This window comes from Panthera leo, chromosome C1 (genome assembly GCF_018350215.1).
Source record: "Panthera leo isolate Ple1 chromosome C1, P.leo_Ple1_pat1.1, whole genome shotgun sequence".
NCBI lineage: Eukaryota > Metazoa > Chordata > Mammalia > Carnivora > Felidae > Panthera > Panthera leo.
In genome coordinates this window covers 43,666,661-43,687,963 of record NC_056686.1, presented here as the reverse complement: position 1 = coordinate 43,687,963, position 21,303 = coordinate 43,666,661, and the positions used below count along the sequence as shown (strand labels likewise).

The 21,303-nt window shown below is 50.7% G+C and overlaps 1 protein-coding gene across 6 annotated transcripts in view; it reads left to right on the top strand.

Moving 5' to 3' along the window:
- Positions 1 to 21,303, top strand: part of SSBP3 (single stranded DNA binding protein 3) — a 162,072-nt gene that overhangs the window by 38,392 nt on the left and 102,377 nt on the right. The window contains exon 2 of one of the 6 annotated variants that reach the window (XM_042951508.1): positions 8,238 to 8,419. The exons of the other annotated variants lie outside the window; for them this stretch is intronic. Within the exon in view, the coding sequence (XP_042807442.1) occupies positions 8,279 to 8,419 (141 nt within the window). The 5' untranslated portion in view covers positions 8,238 to 8,278. The remainder of the gene's footprint in view (positions 1 to 8,237; positions 8,420 to 21,303) is intronic. 6 annotated transcript variants of the gene reach the window in all.

The window sequence follows — 21,303 nt, the reverse complement described above, 5'->3', positions numbered from 1 at the left end:
CCACACGAATAACTATGAGGCGAGAACTGTAGTTTTATAGGCGAGGAAACTGAGACACAGAGAGGTTAAGCGGGCCGCCCTAGGTCACACAGTAAGGGTCTGAGCGAGGATTTGAGCGTAGGCATTCATTGCTCTCACTGGCCGTGCTGCACAGCCCACTGGATTTCAGGGAGAGTCAGTCCGGAGGGGTGTAGCAACCAGCATGAGCAAGGCTGGGGGGTGAGGCCGCTGCTGGCAGAGCTGGGGATGGCCAGGGTGTGCGGGCGGGTGGGAGTGGCAGTTCATGACATGGCTGGATAGGGTGATTGCAAGCACGTCAGGGAGCACCTAGAGCCATTAATATCTGTGATAGTTGGGCCTCCTCCCCTCCCTGCTCTGTCACTTGAGTGGGGGAGTAGCTGCCCTTCCTGGCATCTGCCTTGCGAGTGACAACTCCCAACCTGCCTGCCCTGCTCTCGGGCCACTCAGTGGCTCATAGACAAGCTGCCTGCTGTTCCTCAGTTTGTGTTTGCCCTTCCCTTCAGCTTTTCGAAGAGTAGAGTCGTGTCAGGTTGCTGGTCATTGCTTGTTTTTGAAATTCATTTAAGAAAATCTACTTCCAGGTTTGTCTTATACTAGCCATTACACACACACACACACACACACACACACACACACACACACACACACAGGCATGCATACCTTCCTTGAGGGAACCATATTGGTGACACGACAGAGCATGTCCTCACCTCTCGTACCTGTGGCTGCCAAGGGCCTTTCGACATTGTGTGTGATGCCCTTGCACTTTGATTGCTTCACCGTGCGGCACAATGGAGCCTCTGTCAACATGCCAGCTAATTAATTTTCACTTTGTAATATTGCTTCACCCCTATGCACTGTTCACGGTGTCCAGGGTTTTCCCTGGTGCTGGTTTGAGGAAGGCTCTGGAAAGGGAGGATGTGGATGTGAACCCTCCCTCCTGCCCCTTCTGCGGAGGCCTGGGTCTTTCCCATCTGCATTTCCCTCTCAGCCTGATTTCCAGTAGCTGTTTTGGGGGAAGTGCTGGGCGCTCCTTTTGGGAGAGGTCTTAATTATTAGAGTGTTAAAATGAGCACAGACCTCTCTAATTTGGTCTCCTCAAGGGCAGAGTTGTGTGAGAACCAAGAGAAGCTGAAATTGCAGACAACTGGTAAAGACGGGCTGTTTGGGTTCAGCACTGCCAAGTTCACTACCACAGTGGCGAGGAGGGGTGGGCCTCTGCCTGGGCAGGGAGAGGGCGGGATTTGTAATTAGCACATGCACTTTGGGTATGTGGAAGGGGTATTTCTAAAGGGCTTAAAATAGTGTGTCTTTTTGGATATTAATTTGCATAGGCCATTCTGTGTCGCCTTCCCCTCCCCATTTTTTACATTGCTGATGTTAAACTTGGGCCAGGCATTCACATTTGCAGAATTGAATTTTCTGTTTATATTTTTCCCCCCGTTGCTGGTGTTTTATTATGAGAAGCCTCACCTATTGTGTTGTGTTAAAAGGAGTGCTGGGGGGGGGCGCCTGGGTGGCGCAGTCGGTTAAGCGTCCGACTTCAGCCAGGTCACGATCTCGCGGTCCGTGAGTTCGAGCCCCGCGTCAGGCTCTGTGCTGACGGCTCGGAGCCTGGAGCCTGTTTCCGATTCTGTGTCTCCCTCTCTCTCTGCCCCTCCCCCGTTCATGCTCTGTCTCTCTCTGTCCCAAAAATAAATAAAAAAACGTTGAAAAAAAAATTAAAAAAAAAAAAAAAAAAGGAGTGCTGGGTTGGAAGGCAGGAGGGACCTGTCAGTCTTTCTTGCAGCCTGACCTTGGCAGGTCACCTCCTCCTCTTCGTGCCTCAGTTTCTCCATCTCTGAAGTGGAGGTGCCAAACCAGCTATCCTCATTCTTTGAAACCCATCTATTATTACACCCTTTGTAGTGGGTTATGTTTGACTCCAGAGTAAGGTTCAGCAAGCTTTTTCCGTGCAGGGCCACGTAATAAATATTTTAGGCTTTGTGGGTTGCATGGTCTCTGTCGCAACTACTCAGCCCTGCATCGTAGTGCAAAAGCAGCCGTATATAATACAGAAATGAAGGGGTGTGTCTGTTCCGGTAAAACTTTATTAACATTTGGCTTGTGGACTTTAGTTTGCCAGCCCTAGCTCTAGAGTGTTCTCTTTGTATTTGTTTTTTAATGTTTATTATTAATTTTTGAGAGAGAGCGTGAGCGAGTGTGAGTGGGGGAAGGGCAGAGAGAGAGTGAGACATAGAATCCCGAAGCAGGATCCAGGCTCTGAGCTGTCAGCACAGAGCCCAATGCAGGTCTCGAGCCCAGAAACTGTGAGATCAGGACCTGAGCTAAAGTCAGACATTCAGCTGAAGAATTTCTTCAGGGAAGAATGTCTTACTTGAGTTAGGGACCAACCTGAGCTCTCCTGAGGCCCAACCTTGCCACGAATCTGGTCTGCCCCCTAGGTTTCCACTCTGGTAACTGGGAGGTAGTCTGTCCAGACTCTTGGAGAGCAGGAGTGTCTAGCTCTATGCAAATTACCCTGTTCGGAAGAGTTGTAAGATTTGGCAAATCCCAGCTTAAGTCTGATTAAGGAAACTCTACCACAAAACAGCATACTTTTTCCCTGTATCCTTTCCTTCTATATTTTCCCTGTGATACATCTTTACAGGGAGAGGGAAAAAAAAAAAAAAAACACACACAAAAAACAAACCCTGCTTGCTTTTTGTCAGCGTATGGCTTTCTTAGGCTTTTATTTCAACATTAAAAAAATCAGTGGTACGTGGGGTTGTTTCAGGGACAGCACTGTTCTGCTCCTTGCTCATACACAACTTCTTGTTTTTTTAAGAAACTACTTTGAGAGGCTACTTCTTTGAGGGCCTGAGGACACTGTGGTTAGTGGGGGTAAAGGAGTGTAAATGAAGGTTACCCCTCTTCTTTGTAACTGTCAGTGTGGTATCAGATGGCTGATATGGTAGCAAGATCGTCCCTCATTTCTTTGAATAGTGCTAAATAATGCTTTTCTTCCAGGTGAAGAAGTGCTCAGTATTCACATTATTGCTGAGGGCTGTCACGTGTCCTCTGTTGGTCCTTCTCTTGGGAGTTGAGGAGAAGGGAACATTTGTACCCATTTCCCAGATTGGCAAAACAAGGCAGGGTGCCATTGAAGAGCTTTGCAGTCTGGATTGGAAGTCTCACGTGGCTACGACAAGCCAATGTCTTTATCGTTTTCCTGTGGAACTGAGATGTGACTCCGCAGACAGTATTTGGGGGTTCAGGGGTGCTGTGCTAGAGTGGGCTTCCTAAGGCCTGGTGCCTCCCTTCCCAAGAATGCCCTCCAGAAAGTGGAGCATCCTTACGGTGGAGGCTGGGAGGGTTATGCCCCTCCCACTCTCCCAGACTCCCCATGGAAGTGTGCAGTCAGAGTGACACAAGAGTGTGCTGTGCAAACGCACTTTGAGACCCGTCACTCTAGCCCCCCACCCCCATCCAGTCAGATTAGTGACTCCCGGGAAGCGCACAGCTCTTATAAATGTGAGGCTCTGCTGTTATCGGGTGGAGGGGGGAGAGAAAGGGGGAAAAAATCCACCACTAAAAGCAGAACTAACCCCTAGGGCAGCCTAGCATGTGGCTGAGATACTCTGGCAAATGTTTGGACAGCTTAAGAAGATAAACTAGGACTTAAATAAATAAAACCAACTACCTGGTCTATGAAAAAAAAAAAAAAAAAAACAAGGTAGATTTGGGGGCCTGCTATTTCCTGAAGCTTTCAAGGCCGGGAGCACGTGGGGTGGGAAATGTACCATTGGGTGACCCTTCCTGGTGGAATAACTTCCTTCTCCGGGTCGCAGGAGCCCGTGCCTGTGTATAGGGCCCTCCTGGGGGAGCCTGGGGTGGGGTGGAGGTTTCAACCCGGTGGAGTCCTCACTCGCCGCCCTCTGTGGCCCTGAGGAGGGCCTCCGCCCAGATGCCCCTCCTCCACTCATTAGCTAATTGGTCTTTCCACAGAGCAGAGCCATCCCTGGTGTCCCCCAACCTCCTTCCTTTGCCAGGCCTATTTTGGGGGACGAGAGGACTGTCAGTGGAGAGCCTGCTCTGTGGACTGACACCACTCAGTGGACATGAGGAAAGTTTTTTTTGTTTTTTGTTTTTTTAAATTTATTTACTTTGAAAGCGCGACAGAGCAGGTTCCGTACTGCCGGCACGGATCCCGATGCAGGGCTTGAACTCAACGAATGGTGAGATCACGACCTGAGCTGAAATCCAAAGTCTGACGTTTCACCGACTGGGCTGCTAAAGTAATTGGTACACCCAAGGTGGGGCTCGAATCCATAACCTCGAGATCAGGCATCGCATGATCTCCCAACTGAGCCGTCCAGGCGCCCCCTGAGGAAGCTTGCTCTTACTTGAGCAGCTACTTGTGCCGGGGATTGTCCGGGGGTACAGTGTTGGCAGCAGCCCCCAGCATGCTCTTGGGGAGCTCATGGTCCAGAGTGAGGAAGTGAATGACTGGTGAGGAAAGTGGAGTTCTTCCCCCTGCTAGGGTACTTGTGTGGATGTGTTGGTCGGTGGTCTCCTCTGCTTGTCCTAACCGTGGAAATCAAAACCTGGGTGAAGATAATCAAATGCGATGCCACACTGGGAATGAAAAGGGGTACATTCTAAATATTTCCTGAAACTACCCAACAAATACTTGCTAGGCTGTGAACCCTTCTTTTCTGAGCTCTTTTAAATATGTCCCCAGTCTTTTCCCAGGAGAACTTCTGGTTGCCTCCTAATTTTAGCGAGGAGGGAGAGGTGACCCTGGGGGTGGGAGGGCAGGAGGCTGGCCATGCCTACCTGTCAGGGAGAGTTAAAAATGAGGTCTTTTACCTTTTAATGATAACGCACATTGCCCGGCAGTATCCTAGTGGTGTGGAGGGCCTGAGTGTGTCCCGTAAGTCCAGTAAGGTCACTTGTCTTGATTTTGGCTGTCACTTGTGCTGCTCATAGGTATTGTGTTGATATACACCACGGATTACGGCCTTGCTTGTTTTACTGGTGGGCTGTGGGGAGGAGGGTGAGCAGGCTCCCTACCTCCTGTCTGAGGTCTGGGAGGGCTTGCTCTATTGGGGGCAGCATGTCTCTGCTTATTCCACTCCAGCCATCAGTGTGGGTTGAATCGCAGCTTCAGAAAGGCTCTTGTCTTCCTTTTAGGGGTGTTCAGTTTTCCAAATATTTCCCCTCTCTCTTCTTCAAACCTTCGTCTGTTTAGTCTTCTGAGAAGGAAGCAAAGAGCTTGAATAAACTGCATAAGATTAAACATTTACATCTTTGTAGTCAGGACAGGCCAAGTTATAGATCGTGAATCTTCAAATAACGTTATTTTGGGAATTGGTCTTGACTATACTTTGGTCCCGAATTGGCATCTCCCATTGAGGATAGAAGTTCATCGTAAAGTGTAGAACTGGAAGTGACAGAGGTCCTTCTGTGAGTGAGGGTTTGTGGAACCTCACTCTGGGCTAACCTTAACCCTTGCAAGGTGCTTTTACGTGCGTTATCATATAATCCAGACTGCCATCTGAAGAGGTAGCTTGGTGTGGTTCTCCATCTTACACATGGGGAAGTTGAGGCTCTAGGAGGTTCAGTGACGTCCCTTAAGTCTTGTGTCCTGAGCTTGAGCTGGGATTTAAGCATATGGGTTCTAAAGCCTGTGCTCTTTCTATGGCACCACACTGCCTCCTAGCTTCCTCCTTTGTGGCAGCTCCTGGGGGGACCTGGACGGGCTTCTGATTAAAGCCATTTGTGTGGCCAGCTCACCTGGATCACAGATGTGGGAACCCGTAAAAACTGGCTGAGGACCCCTGAGCCCCTCTGGCATTATTATTTTATAGCTGAGAAAAGATGCCCCATAGAGAGAAGTGACTTGCCAAGATAGTACAGTGAATGTGTTTGCTGATGCTTTTTAGAGGTTTGTTGAGTGCATTCCTGGTGTCAGTGTTGTTATACCACATTGTTGGGGAGAAAGCAGTGAACAAAACAGACCAAAATTCCTACCCTTGTGGAGCTCAAACTGAGGGTTCCATATTCCCATGCCATAACTTCCTACCCTCAGCTTCTAGACTGCTCCTTTATCCCACCATAGATGCGGGGAATGCAAAAATAATTTTCGTGTAATATTTTGAGCCTGAACACAAGGAGAGAGGTGAATCAGCGGGAGAAAAGAAGTTATGCAATTGACTCTAAAACTAAGGGAAAAGATACTTGGTCTGCTCATTTGTTTTAAATACCCATTCTTTCTACAAGTCAGTCTGTTCTTTCTTTCTTTCTTTCTTTCTTTCTTTCTTTCTTTCTTTCTTTCTTTCTTTCTTTCTTTCTACTTTTAAAAAATGTTTATTTATTTTTGAGAGGGGTGGCCCAAGCAGGGGAGGGGCCGAGAGAGACAGGGAGACACAGAATCTGAAGCAGGCTCCAGGCTCTGAACTGTCAGCACAGAGCCCGATGTGGGGCTCGAACCCATGAACCATGAGATCATGATCTGAGCCAAAGTCAGGTGCTTAACTGACTGAGCCACCCAGGCGCCCCTCTACGAGTATTTCTTGAGCACATGTTATGTGCTGGGCACTGTTCTAGGTCCTCTGTATTCGGCAAGTGAACAAGGCCCTGAAGGAGTAGCAGTTACAATACACTTGGTTCTCACTGACACCCAGCAGTGGCAAGAGGTCGAGCTCTGGCTTCGTGGTGATTACCGATTTGTGGTCTGAACATTTTCCCAGCATGGGTGGTGAATGTTGATCTCTGTGGCCACCCTCTACCCTCAGCGTGCCAGATTGGGTAATGTTGGTGATCGATTCCAGCATGGCACCCCACCCCCCCCAAAACGGAGAATACCTACCTGCCTTGTTTCTTACACGGGGTCTGTTCCCCGACTCATTTTCTGATCCTCTGCTCCACAGAGGCATCCTAAGCATTTGAGTTTTTACATAATGGAGTTTTCCTTCCTTATCCAACTTCTCAGTCACCACCTGCAGCTTTGGCCACAAAAACAGTGACCTCTGCAGCGGGGAAGAATTTGACCAAGGATGTCTGGGGAGACTTTCTATTTATAAAACACCCTCTGCAGGTTAGTGAGGGGCAGGAAGAACATGTTCATGTCCCCTTAGGAGTCCTACCCACCCCACCCCCCTTTTAAAGGAAAAGCTATTTTATTATTTATTTTATTTTTAAGGATATTTTATTTTTTAATGTTTGTTTAATTTTGAGACGGAGAGAGAGAGCATGCTCACACAAGTGGGGAGGGACAGAGAGAGAGGGAGACACAGAATCTGAAACAGGCTCCAGGCTCTGAGCTGTCAGCACAGAGCCTGACGCGGGGCTCGAACCCACGAGCCGTGAGATCATGACCTGAGCTGAAGTCGGACGCCCAACCAACTGAGCCACCCAGGGGCCCCAAGGATATTTTATTTTTTAATGTTTGTTTAATTTTGAGACACACAGAGAGAGAAAGAGCGATCACACAAGTGGGGAGGGACAGAGAGAGAGGGAGACACAGAATCTGAAGCAGGCTCTGTGCTGTCAGCTCAGAGCTCCATATGGGGCTCAAACCCACGAACCATGAAATCATGACCTGAGCCGAAGTTAGATGTTTAACAGACTGAGCCACCCAGACACCCGTAAAGGGTATTTTATTGAGAGAGACAGACAGAGAAAGAGCGTGAGCAGGGGACAGGCAGAGGCGGGGGGGGGGGGGGGGGGGGTAGAATCTCAAGCAGGCTCTACGCCTAGCACAAAGCCCAACTTGGGGCTTGATCCCATGACCTGAGCTAAAATTAAGAGTTGGATGCCCAAGTGACTGAGCCACCTTGGTGCCCCAGGAAAACCCATTTTAAAACATGCACAGCCTGAATGCTCCCCTTTGCATTTTCTTCCCATCAGCACCTTACCATTTGATAATCTCTAAAGTCCCTTCTGAACTTGAGACTCCCTGGCCCAAGTTTTCTTTCCAGTGTCTGCTTCCCCTTCAGTGATGGGGAACTCACTACCTGACAGGGCAGCACATTTCAGTTTTAGACAGTTAGAATTAGTGTCTGTTCTTGGTATTACCACCACTAAGTAGAAAGACTCCCTCTTCCTTATGACAGCTTTCTTGGGGGGGGGGGTTAATTATAGCAACTCATTCATGTTCTCTATTCTTCCCATAAAACTCCCCCACCTGCACCAGTGGGTTTCCATTTAAAATAGCTCCTGTTCTGTTTTGGAAGGCTTCTCTCCTGGCTTCTGGTTTGCCAATGTTCTTCTGAAAATGTGGCTCCCAAAACTGACCTCCAGCCCCACTCTTTGGCCCGGCACCCTCGAAGTGTCTGGAGTTGGCAAGAGGGAGAAGTGTGGCAGGGGCGAAGATGCTCTTGAGTCAGGAGCTGGCCGCGATCCGCTTTGCTCTGTGGTAGGTATTAAGTGCGTTCCCAGGCCTGTTTCCTGCTTCCAAATGCCAACATCCCTGCCTCTTATGTGAGGTTTAGCTTAATCCCCAACCTTACCTAAATGTTACTTCTATTATTATTCAGAGCTGTGGGTAGAATTTCCCTGTGTTGTTGAGAGCGTGGGTGGGGACTCCGTAGCAGGAGGCCCACTCTGCCTGGAATCCTCCTCGCTGGGTTCTTTGTTCAAAACCCCTGTCCAGCCAGGATGGTGCTGCTCTTCTAACGTTGCTTATTCGAATGTCTTCAGAGATTAGACGGGACGACTCCCTTGGTTCGCCAGCAGGGGATACTGGGGTCCAGAGGGTAGATGTCAGCTTGTCCCCATTCTCCTGTCACATGGCAAGTGAAGTTAGCCTTTGTAGCTGGAAGGCTAACTTAGCTGGAAGGCTAAGCTGGAAGGCTTCTTGCATCTTTTCTTGGTACTCTCTCCCACCCTGGAGTCTGGAGCTGCAGCTCCTGAGAAAGGGTCTTTAGTTTGCCGGTTGTAGAATTGAATTGTCTGTGAGGTTTCTGGCTGCTCAGCCCTGGCCAACAGGTACTGGGATTTGCACAGAAACCCTCATACCCTGCCCTTGCTTTCCTCTGTCCCACCTGAGCTGGTGGGCTGGCCAAGCGTTAGGGGCACACCTAATGAGAATCCAAGGATCCGGTGTAGCCATCAGATACCGAGGGCCTGCTGAGCACAAGACGGGTGGAAAGCCGGCAGAGTACAGGGGATAGTTGCCATGGAAGAGGTGCTCCTTGAGGGCCAGTAGTTTTCACGGTTGTATGCATGGTGCCTGGTGCCTGGCACATAGAAAGTGCTCGACATGGATTTGTTGAGGGAACCAAAGGATTTGGATAGATGAGACCAAACAATGGATAAGCTTGGTGGCAGCCTACCCATCTGGTGGGCTAAAATGGAAAAAAGCCGATTCCTTTTTATCTTCCAAGTGTTGTTGGAGCTCCTGCCCCATCCTGGACCCTGCAGAGGGATATAAAGGTGTGGTCACAGCCCTGCCCTTGAGTAGGTTAGGGAAGGAGACCCCAATATAAGGACCCCATGTCTAGATGGTAGGGGAAGTTAGCACTGGTTGCCCAACTGCCTTGGCTTTGGAGCGTCCTCCTTTGAAGGGCCCCTCCCGGCTGCTCCTGGAAGTGTCCCCCAGGTATGACGGTGGCCAGTGCTTGCTGCCAGTGATAAAACTCTAGCCGAAGCTAGAGTGCCCTCCCTTCCTCTTCCCGGGGATGTGGCCTACACTTAGCCGCCCCCACCCCACAGCCGCTCTTCTGCTCCTCTTTAACCTGACTGACCGGCTGCTGTGCGTGCAGAAGACCTGGGTGACGGGTGAGCATGATAATAAAAATCCTCACTCCTCTCTGGGCGCCGCGCCGTTTGTGGTACGTCTCGTTAATCACTTGGCAAAGAGAACATTAGTGCTTTAATTCACTGGACTGGATTTCCTCCCAGGTGTCCCCCGGCGGGGGTGAGAGGTGGAGGTGGCCAGGCTGGCTGGGCAGTGCTTGAGGCGGAGGTGAGGTGACAGGGTGGGCAGGGTTGCATTTTCTCCTTTTTCTGTCCCAATAGAGCCAGTACAGTGCCTGGGAACCCCCTCCCTGCCCTCCAGAACACACTACTGAAGCACTGCCCACCCCCATGTTGCACATCCTGCCCCCTCCTGCCAGTTCTCCTGCCCAACTTTCTAAGTGAATCCAAAGCCTTCTGTCAGGAGAGGGGCTGTGGTGTGTGCCCAGCACAGTGGCCTCAATTTCCCCTTGCCTGCTTTGGCGGGGTGGCGGGGGTGTTGCGTTAGGCACTCTGGGGAGACGTGGGCAGTGCCTCCCACCCACTGCTGCTGCCCAGCCTGTCCTTTGGGTCCTGGGTACCTGGCTTTCTTCCCTTTCTCTCCTCCCTCCTACCCCCTTCGCTTCTGTCTTTGCTCTCTCGAGGAATCAGCCCCCCTTCCTTGCGTCCTTCCGTCCAGGGACCCCTTCTCAGCCCTCGGGGAAACCACACAGGCCTCCTGTGCTCCCATCGGTGGGCCCTGTTCCCTGTCTCCTCCAAGTCTCCCCCCACGGAAGATATGGTGTGAGGCGAGGGGGCCTCACCCCCAGTGCCGAAGCCCAGCCCGAGTTTTTCTGCCCCTGCGTGGTTTTATGAAGTTTCTCCTGTCAAATCCAAGAGGCTGAGGAAAGTCATCTTAAAGATTTATTCCTCAGGGACCCCCTGAACTCTGGTCATTGAGCACAAAGAGGGTTCAGTGTCTGGGGGTGGGTGGGAGACTCTCCCTCTGGAAGGAGGGAGGGAGCGGCCTGGGCGGTTGCGGGAGTGGAGGCCCCTGCCTGTGCATCTCCGATGAGTTGCAGATGTGGGGGGTCAGGGGCTGGAAGAGCCAGCCCCCTGAGCTCTGGCTCCCCTTGGAGCATATGCACCGCAGTTTCCGGGAGCTGTGTGTGTATGGTGGGGGGGGGGGTGCGCCGCGGGGAGGTGGGAGCTTGTTTGGCAGCAGGCGCCCATCAGACAACTGGAAAGTGCCAGTGCTTGCCTGGCCATCTGTCCCCCTCCGCCTGGCTCCTGTCCGCCTTCTGCTTACCACAGAAGGGCCCGGCAATAGTCTGCAGCGCGAGGGCACGGAGCCTGGCCGGGAGGGGCAGGCACGGTCCCATCTTGCCTTTGTTTATTCCCATCTTGTCCCCAGCTCCTGTGCTCCGCGCGAGTTGCCAGGTGCCTGAAAAGTTTGCTGTGCTGCCGCGCTCGTCGCGGTGGTTTTGTGGCAGGACGATGGGAAGGGAAGGTGGATGTGTGCTGTTTTGTCTGTTTGCTTAAGTGAGACCTTCGCCCTTCCCCCCGTCCGCTGTTTGCCTCCGTCCTTGCTTTAATTTGTAAAAGCGCCGCCAGAGCCAGAGCCAGAGCCGGCCAACTCTCCGTGGTTTGGGCTCATCTGCACACCACCCTCCTCGAGCTAGTTAAAGGGTTAAAAATTATGGGGAAGTTCAGCCGGCACTTGCAAGATATGGTTGCCGTAGCAACAGGCCTTCTAATCTGGTAGGTGACCTGAGAGACTGGAGAAGATGTAGGGGTTGGTTTGGCATTTCATTATTTCATGAGGCTGCCTCTCCAGCTGGTTTCTCTGCTGAGCTTAAAGCTTGCTGTTCCTGCCACTAGAATTACTGGCACATTCCAAAACAACAGTGTTGATGGCACTAGCAGTGCGTTAATGGGGGTCTGGCCAGGCAGGGTGGGCGGAGGAGAGGGAGCTGGGTTCCAGGAACCCTAACGTGGGACTTGTCCCCTCGCACAAAGGGGGGGGGCGTGGATAGAAGGGTGTGCGCTCAGGTTCGCTTTCCTGCATACAATAGCTGCCTTCTTAAAACACCACCGTGTAAACGGAATCCTGTTTTTTAGTGCCCTGAGAGGGACTGGCTTTTTAGAAGGGTTTTCAGGGAACTTGTTTAGTTGGACAAAAATCCTCTTTAAATTTTGGGGCCCCTGTGTAAGGTGGGGGGATACCCCCCCCCCCCAGGGCAATATCTACACTTGGTTTTCCCTCCTCTTTCACTTACCTCCAGATGGATGTGGTCCAGAAATTCGGTTCAGTTCAACACATTCATTGCGCGTCTCCTGTGCTCCCAGCCCCGTGCCCAGAGCAGAGAGAAGTAGGACAGAATACCTAGTTCACACCACTGTCCTGGCCAGAGAGGCTCCCAGTCTCCCAGTCTGCGAGGGGCCTTCCTTTTAGAGTGACCTTGTATTGAGGACACCTTTCTCAGAGGGGTCTGCTCTGTTTCTCTTTTCGCCTTGGCTGTGATTGCCCAGAAATCCATGGGCCTGGTAATTGGTATGTGTAGATGCCGCGCTTTTCTAAGCACCGTGTCCTGCGTAGAGTTCTGTGTTAGCTCGGACCCCGGTTCACAGGGAGTTCCAATGGGTTGACTTCGTGGGTTTCTTGCTTTCCTCAGTTTCTTCCTTCTAGAGAGGTTGAGCATGCCTGAGATTCGTGAGGGAATTTTAGGTGGTGTCGTCCCTCCCTTTGAAAGAGCGAGGTCTGTGTGTTAAAGGCCTGGCGGGTGGCTGTGGAGGTTCACTGTTCCCATTTCATAGATGCAGAAGCTGAGGACCAGAGGCAAGGGCATATCCACTCTTGGGGCTTCTGGATCCCAGACGAGGACTTGCCCCCACTGTGCCAGGTCCTTGATGGCCTGTCCGTCCACTGTGTGTATGGCCCGTGTGTGAGAAGGTTGGGCCAGAATATGTGGTTCTTGGTGGGTGGGAATTTGGGAGATTGGGAAGTGCACTGTAGAGGTCAGAGGGACAGGCACCCTTACATGATCAGGAGAGTCCATGGATGGTAGGGTGCACTGGCCACAGGCTTCGGTTTTCTGGTTCAGAGGATCGGGTTGGGCCAATGGAATGAGAGACTCACCCGTTGCTGGCCAGCATGGCCCATGTTGGGATGTAGGAGTGTTCTGGGGAGGGCACAGAGGTGCCACCTGCAGCCTGTGTGTGACCAGCTCAACTTCTGGTCCCCATGTGCTTTGGGTGGTCGGTCCCCTCTGCACCACAGTCTCCCATCTCTAAAACACTGGAATTGACTTCATCATATTCCGCCTGTCAGGTCCCTCGGTCCACGTCGGGGGGTAGAAGCAGCATCTTGGCAAAGTTCCCTCTGTACTTCTGGGCCTCAGGTTGGTTTTTCAATAACGTAGAAGGTGGCTTGAGGGTTTTGCCTAGTTTTTATCGGGCTTGGGTGTAATTTTGCCCAATTCAGTGCATTTTAATGCATTTTAAGCCCTTGTCCTTGGGGGAGGCAGGGATCAGGCCACATCTTGGGCCTCGGAACCCTGCCCACCTTGGTCTGACCTCCATGGACTCTGGAGATGGTAATCAGAATTGGGTTCTGCTTCTGCCTGTGGTTCACTTGGATACCCAAGCTCTACTTTTCCTACACAGAGAGACCTTGGCTTGGGGTAGTGGGGGAATTTAGCACGTCCGCAGGGCCTTTGTAAGTGAAGCATCTCAGAACCACCAAAGGAAAAGATCGGCAAGGCTGAAGCTGCTGGGATTGGGCTGTGTGTCTGTGTAGATCGATGGGTGTGTGTGTGTGTGTGTGTGTGTATGTATGTATGTGTGTGTGTATAAGTGGGTAAGTCACTGGGTGGAGTGGGGGCGTGCGGGTTCAGGTGAAGATTTCTGGGACCTCTGGGATATAAAAGTAGAGGTGATTTTGTTCTTTCCCACTTTGGCTTAGATTTTGGCCCAAAGTTCTTTCTCTCACAGTGGGCCTGCCTGATTTCCATGGAAAGAATAGATGTGCCCTGTTCTAATTAGAGAGCCGAAGTCTCCTTACATGCAAAATAAATAAAACAAACTCGGTATTCACTCCAGAGTTGGCCTAGGCCCTCAGAGACCTGCCTTCCCCACAGCAGGGGTATGTGGGGAGCCTTAGCGGTTTCCTTACAGATGAGGGAACCAAGGGCCACACAGGGGATGGAATGACTGCCTGAGGACACATGACCGTCAGGTTCCAACACTGAAACCCACGGCTCCTGAGGCCCAGCTCCTCCCTCTGACCCACTGCCCCCAGTTTCTCCCGTGTTCTTGGGGTTGCTATTCAGGAGACATGCCCCTTAGAATCTGCTTATGTTCTGCAGGGTTGGGTAGGGTTTGTGCTTGTTATGGGGGATCTTAGTTGAGCCTCATGGATCTTGTGGTGGTTCTTCTATCATTCACCATCCTCTGTTTTACAGTAGGATAAAATAACAAAGAATTTACCCCCATATTGAAATTAAAAAAAATTTTTTTTAATGTTTTTTTTTTTAAATTTTTTAAATGTTTATTTATTTTTGAGACAGAGAGAGACAGAGCATGAATGGGGGAGGGTCAGAGAGAGGGGGAGACACAGAATCGGAAGCAGGCTCCAGGCTCTGAGCTGTCAGCACAGAGCCCGACGTGGGGCTCGAACTCACGGACCCTGAGATCATGACCTGAGCCGAAGTCGGACGCTTAACCGACTGAGCCACCCAGGCGCCCCTTAATGTTTATTTTTGAGTTTATTTTGAGAGAGAGAGAGAAAGCATGAGCTGGGGAAGAGCAGAGAGAGAGGGAGACACGGATTCTGAAGCAGGCTTCAGCCTCTGAGCTGTCAGCACAGAGCCCAATGCAGGGCTCGAACTCACGAGCTGTGAGATCATGACCTGAGCCGAAGCTAGACGTTTAACTGACTGAGCCACCCAGGTGCCCCAATGTTTGTTTATTTTTGAGAGACAGAGCACAAGCTGGGGAAGGGCAGAGAGAGAGGGAGACACAGAATCCGAAGCAGGCTCCAGGCTCCAGGCTCCGAGCTGTCAGCACAGAGCCTGAAGCGGGGCTTGAACCCACAAACACTGAGATCATCACCGGAGTCAAAGTTGGATGCTCGACCGACTGAGCCACCCAGGTGTCCCCCTCTCCCCCCAGTGTCATATTGAAATTTTAAAGCAGTTGCTTGAGTTCTCCAATTTTGCGTTGTCTATGCATTTCTGTTAAGAGTAATAGTAGTGCGTACAGGGCCAGTCATGGTAGGTCCTTGATGGTCAAAAAGATGACTGAAATGCAGCGGCTTCCTGCTGCAGGGCCTAGCCAGGTGAGACTCCCAGGATAGCCGCCCACATCTTACATTTGCCTTGTTGTGTTAATGTTGCCATAATAAGACACAAAATGGATCACTTCCTTCTCTGGAGAGTGGGAGTGGGAGGTGAGGGGAAGGCAGGTGGGGGTTTGGAGATGAAGCCTCACGGGAAGTGGAGGGGGGTTTCTGACAAAGCTTCCCTCAGGATATTTTGTGGAAAAGTTTGACTCCTTTTCATGATGTCACTTGAGGAAGCCTCCGTACCTGCCAGCCCAAGAAGTTTGGATCCATTTGGCTTCTCTGGAGAATGCCACTTCCTGGAGTAACAAGTTAGTCCTTCCTAGGTGAAGTAGGACTTGAATCCATTTCCTTCAAGCTTCCCGAAGTGTCCCGTGCTAGTTCTGAACTTGTGCGTCTTGATGAGGAAACTAAGGCCTTTGGTCCTTTTATGTACCTTGAGCCCCGTCTGGCCCAAAGCTGTGCAGACTGAGGGTGCTTGATACGTTTTATCTTTCATAATAAGGAGGCCTGTTAGTTTGCCCAGAGTTCCCACTGCTTCTTGGGACTTCCTTATGGAGAATGAACTTAGAGCCGTTTGGATGGGTGGATGGGTAGGTGGCTGGCTGTCTGCTTGAGTGGGTTGAGAGTGCTGATCCAGCCTCGGGTGAGTCAGGAGTCTTTCCAGAATGCCACGTTACGTTCGAGAACTTCTCTCCAGCTCGGGGTGCAGGCAGCAGGCGGGCCCTGAATCTCATGAGGGCCCAGCGAAGTTTCTCACCGTTCCCTTACGGTATCTGCTGGAAGTTCCTCCCTGTTAGGTTGATCTGTTGGGGAACCTTGTCTTAAATGAATATCCCACATGCCAGAGGAATATGGAACAATGAAGGAAGATTGTTTTTAAAGCTTAATTTATATTTAAATTCTCACAGCCTTACCCTTGAGATCTGTGAATTTTTAGCATTTGTGGCTTCAACAGTGCGCATGTGACAGGAGTAATTTATAACCTCCCTGAGCGTAACTTTGATTTTTGGCCTGAGAGGCGGGTTGGCCTCCTAGTCGCTGAGCGGGTGGGTAAGCCTGGCCCACAGCTCTTGGGCACTGCTGTCCAGTGCCCACCCTGTCCGGTGCCCACAGCTCTTGGGCACTGCTTATTCATACATAATGTAATTTCATCCTTACGGTAACTGGGAATTGGGTGTAATTGCTGTAGCTTTACACCTGAGAAAACCGAAGGAATTATATGTCCTGTACGTGCTCATTTTGAAAAGTAGAAGGAAGAAAAAGCCACCCCATCATTCCACCATCAAAACGAACTTTGTGCTAACTTCTTTTGGTGGTGGTGGTGGTGGTTGGTTGGGGGTGGGGGGAGTATTTCCTTTCAGGCTCTTCTTTTTTTTTTTTTTTTTCCACTTAGCATTTTTGCGTTATCACGTTCTAGTCACAAAATCCTCATTACGAAAAATAACAGTTAAGAAGCTGCGTAGGCTCTGTTTCTGTTTCCGTGTAGGTATGGTTTCTGGAGGGCCTCCGTGTGGGACTTCTCTTCACAGTCCCTGGGCAGAGCTAGCCCAGGAGCGGGAGTGGTCCATTCAGCCAGCATCCCTGGCTCAGGCATTCAGACCCAAGCAGGGCCCTTTGTGTCTAAAGTAGTAGTTGATTGGAGTGCTAATGAATCAATTAGAAAATTACTTGCTGCTGAGATCCTCAGCCAAACGAGGATGTGCAGTCTTAGAAAAACCATCCGAAGGCCATACGCCTATAAATCTCTCTTGGCTGTGGCCCTTGTAAATCGCGCTGCAGCCTTTCTTGGACCTGTTAATCACTTGAGAAAAACGGGACCTCTTCTGCCCTGCGAGGGCTGCCTTGCGCTTGGCCCGCTTTTCGAGCGTGTACTCTGGTCCATTCTTCAGTGGTGAGAAAGAGAAGACCAGCGTACCTAGTGACAGCATTTGTAGCTCCCTCTGAAAGAGAACCAACCATTCGGCAGCATGCCCTTGTTCTTTCTTTTAGCCCTCCCCACAGCCCAGTTGGGAGGTACTGTTATTACTGTGTGCCAGTTTCTGCGGATGGCAGAACTGGAGCTCGGGGAACAGAAACAGCGTGCCCCTCCGGTCACACAGGAACGCAGTGGTTTGGCCTTCGGATCCCCGCGTCTTCCAACTGTCCCTCTGCTGTCCTACCTTTCCACATGGGTGCCCCGAGTCCTAGATCTTAGTGGGTCTTAATAGTCCTAGGTTGGGAGTGGCAGGTAAGGCTCGGCCCTTAGAGGTTAAATGGTCAAGGCATCCAGGTCAGTACCCTGGGTTTTGGGTTCGGTGAGGTGTAATCTGGGGCAGGAGAGTTGGAGTGACGGCCAACAGTCATGGCTGGAGGGACCCCGGGTGGGTGATGGACCAGCAACTTGTGTTGTGCGTTTCAGGACAGTTGCCAGGGTGCTTGAACCTGAAGTGGAAATGGGTAGAAGGGAGGGAGGTTAAAAGAAAAAAGGGACAGTGTTGTAAGTCCTGACCGAAGTGGGAGCCATCTCTTGAAAAAGACAACCGCAAAAACAATGATTGTGATATGTTTTTCTGGCCCTTCCACACCTGTTTCCTCATTGGCTACCCCAAGATGGCTACCCCATCTCCTCTGATGACACCCCCCAGCCCTCAGTGACAACTAAGGTGTCACTAATCCTTTACCCGTTTGCTCCCAGACAAGCCAGCTTGCTTCTCTGAGGCTGAAACCACAGGCGGCTCCCTGCTGGCTTCCTCTTTTAATTTGGTTTCATCTGCCGGGAGCCTGTGGCCCCTTCATTGCCTGGTGGAGGGGCGGGGGAGGGGACGGGGGGGGGCAGGATTGTTTATAACCTCAGATTCTGTCCTTTCGTTTAGTGTGTCAGGACCATTTTGATAGCCCTGCATCCAACATTGGGTGCCTTAGGATGCCTGGCAGTTATTTTGTTCATATGACATTTGAGTGCTAACCGTGTGCCCAGCACACGTGTGCCCAGGTGCTAACCGTGTGCCCAGGTGCTGGGAGGGAATAAATAGCACAGATGATAACTGTGCCTGTCCTTTAGCGCTGACATACTATGGGATGACATTGCTGTAGACCTTGGGTCTCAAGCTCTGATTTGGAAAATAGGACCCTAATAAATAAGAACTCTGATCTCTTCTTTCACCGTGGCTCTTTTTAATATGCCCAACACTGTGCCAGGCATTTTATATTTGTCATCATGCTCTGTCCTCAGAAGAGCTTCATTAAGGCAGGTATTATCACTCTAAGTTTGCAAGTGAGGCCACTGAGAGCACATAGCAGGTGCTCAGTAAATCTTTTTGGCTGGATGTGTGGCATACAGCTTGCAGGCAGTGGAGCTGGGTCTCTAGCCCAGCCGAGGTTCTCAATAAGATAATGTCTCAGGCTGCTTGTCCAGAGCCGTACCTGTCACTTGAGGCCGGCTTCCTTCTGTGGATTTGCTTCAAGTGTGAGCACCAGAGCTTAGGAAGATTATGTTACAAGGTCCTGGTGTGGTCTGTAACCAGCTAGATGTGTATCACCATCATCACTGCCCCTGCCGGAGGATTCCTTTGTTTCTGGTGGTTTCATAGAGGTGCAAGTGAGATTTAGCGGCTACTTAACTTTCCCGGCTACTGCTGTCTGTCCCCTGGCTTGCTGCTTGAGGCGCATTGGTGCTGCCATCTGAGCTGTGACTGTAGGAGGGGAGTGAGACTGGGATCCACCTGCCCTTATGCCCCAGGACTCTAGGTGATTCTGCTCCTTAAAGTTAGCAGAGGTGAGGCGACATGTGCAACCTTTAACCTCATTTGGTCTGCCTGGCCAGCATTTGGCCATCCTATGTTGACGTGGCCACACCAAGTTCTAGGTATTGAAAATCCCAAACAAATAAAGCCCAGCCCCTGGATGGGAGTGGGTTGGCTTTCTCTTTGCAGAAGCTCAAAGTGCAACAGCTGTGTGGGTAGTCAGCAATCTGGGTGTTAACCTGCTTGGCAGGCGGTTGAAGTAAAGTTCCAGGCAGGCGTCGAGTTGGTGGAGGAGGGAGTTACAAGCACGTGGCTGGCCATGGCAGGCAGGGCAGATGAGGTCTACTTTCTTTGCCTCTTGTTTGTGCCCTGGACTTTCAGGATCCTTTGTGAACTTTCTCCTTTTCTCTACCTCTCTCGGCCAACTCTCTTAATTTCCAGCCACCTTCCACCTGCTTCCCTACATCTCTGTATTTCCCAACACCTTGTGCATTGCCTCAGACTCTACTTGGCTGTGCTCAGTTGGCAGGCCAAGGGGTACAGTCCACCACCCAGTAAAGATGACCTTGTGTCACTGTGACCCAGCTGGGGATGGGGACTCTGACCTGTGCCAGAAGATGGTAGAAAGTCAAGAGTGCTTGCACGGATGTCAAGGTGGGTCACGCGACACTGCATGGGCAATGGTGCAGAGAAGGAGGAATGGGGTGGGTGAGAGTGTAGTTGGTGATTGGAGGGTTGGAAAGATTCAGGATGGATTCGTTTCCCGGACTGCAGTAATAGACTACCACAAACGGGTTGCCTTTAAACAACAGAAATTTATTATTTCTCAGTTCTGGAGACTTGAAGTTTGAAATCAAGGTGTCGGCAGGGCCATGTTCCCCCTGAAGGCCCCAGAAGAGGATCTGTTCTGTCTGTGCCTTTCTCTTACCTTCTGGCATTGCTGGCAGCCCTTGGCATTCCTTGGCTTGAATGAGGCTCTGCCTCTGTCGTCACGTGGCAGTCTCCCTGTGTGTCCTTTGTGCTGAAATTGCTCTTATTTTACGATGCCAGTCGTAGGTTAGGTCCCACCCGAATCCACCATGACCTCATCTTACCTTTATTGCATCTTCAAAAGATCTGTTTCCAAATAAGGTCACATTTACAGGTACTGGAGTTAGGACTTGTAGAGGGACACCGTTCAACCCACAACACAGGGTGACGGTGCTGACCCTAAATGCAGAGTGTGTTCAACTGCTTGTTTTAAGGGGCCTCAAAGACCCTAATCAATTCTGTAATTTCAGTCAGGTACATTTATGTTAGGAATCTTGTGTGTGTGCTGTGTTCTGGGCTTGCCTCCCCCCCCCCCCCAGGCGTGAGACACTGCCTGGCCTTTATAGTGAGAAGCTTCTATGGAGACCAGGGTTTTTAAAAGAAACTTGGAGGAAAGGTACTTGCAAGTACTTCAGTGATGACCTTAGAAATACAGACGGGCTTTTTCTTCCTGCCCTATTAATTTTGAGGCCACCTGGATCGAGCCAGGATTTACTCTCCCTGCCCTCTGGATGAAGGTGATGGGGAAGGTGGTTGGGAACCTCTGGATATGGAGGTTCTTTTTTTTTTTTTTTTTTTTTTTTAATTTTTTTTTAATGTTTTATTTATTTTTGAGACAGGGAGAGACAGAGCATGAACAGGGGAGGGTCAGAGAGAGGGGGAGACACAGAATCTGAAACAGGCTCCAGGCTCTGAGCTGTCAGCACAGAGCCCGACGCGGGGCTCGAACTCACGGACCGCGAGATCATGACCTGAGGCGAAGTCGGCCGCTTAACCGACTGAGCCACCCAGGCGCCCCTGGAGGTTCTTTAAGTGCCTTAGTTTCTTCCTTGCAAGTGAGAAATGTGCTTCTTGGTGTCTGTTCCAGGCGGGCTTGGTAGCTAGGAGCTGTGTTATTGGAAGGGCAAACACTGTAATGTCATTAGAGATTTTTTTTTTAAAATAGGGGCTTCTGTATTTTGTTGTGGATAAACATGAAGCCAGGTGGGTAGTGTCTAATGGATTGGGCCAGCCCCTTTTCATCCTTCCCAGAAGTTTCCTGTAGGAGCAGAGAGACCTGAGATCAGTCTGCTCGCCACGCATGAGAATTCTTCCCACGACTTTACAGTCTCCCTGTCTGAGAAGGATTTCCACACAGATGACAAGAGTGGAGCAAAAAGCATTTGTAGCTATTGTGTTGGTGAAAACCAATGTAATGTAAATAGGAAGTCAGGATTATATGTATCCTCAAAATGCTGCGACTGAAAACCACACACGCCAGATGAAATTTACAACCACGCGCCTGTAGGCTTCAGAGCGCTGTCTGCAGGCGGCAAGGGCTTACGCAGCGGGCGGACTTTGTTCTCTCTGCCATCCCTCCTCTCTGTCGCCTCCCTACCCCCCCCCCCCCCAAAAAAAAGAAAAGAAAATTAATTAGGCATTTCCTGCAATGATTTCACCTCTTACAAGGCCTTCACCCCTCTGAAGATACAGAACATGTTGAGTCCA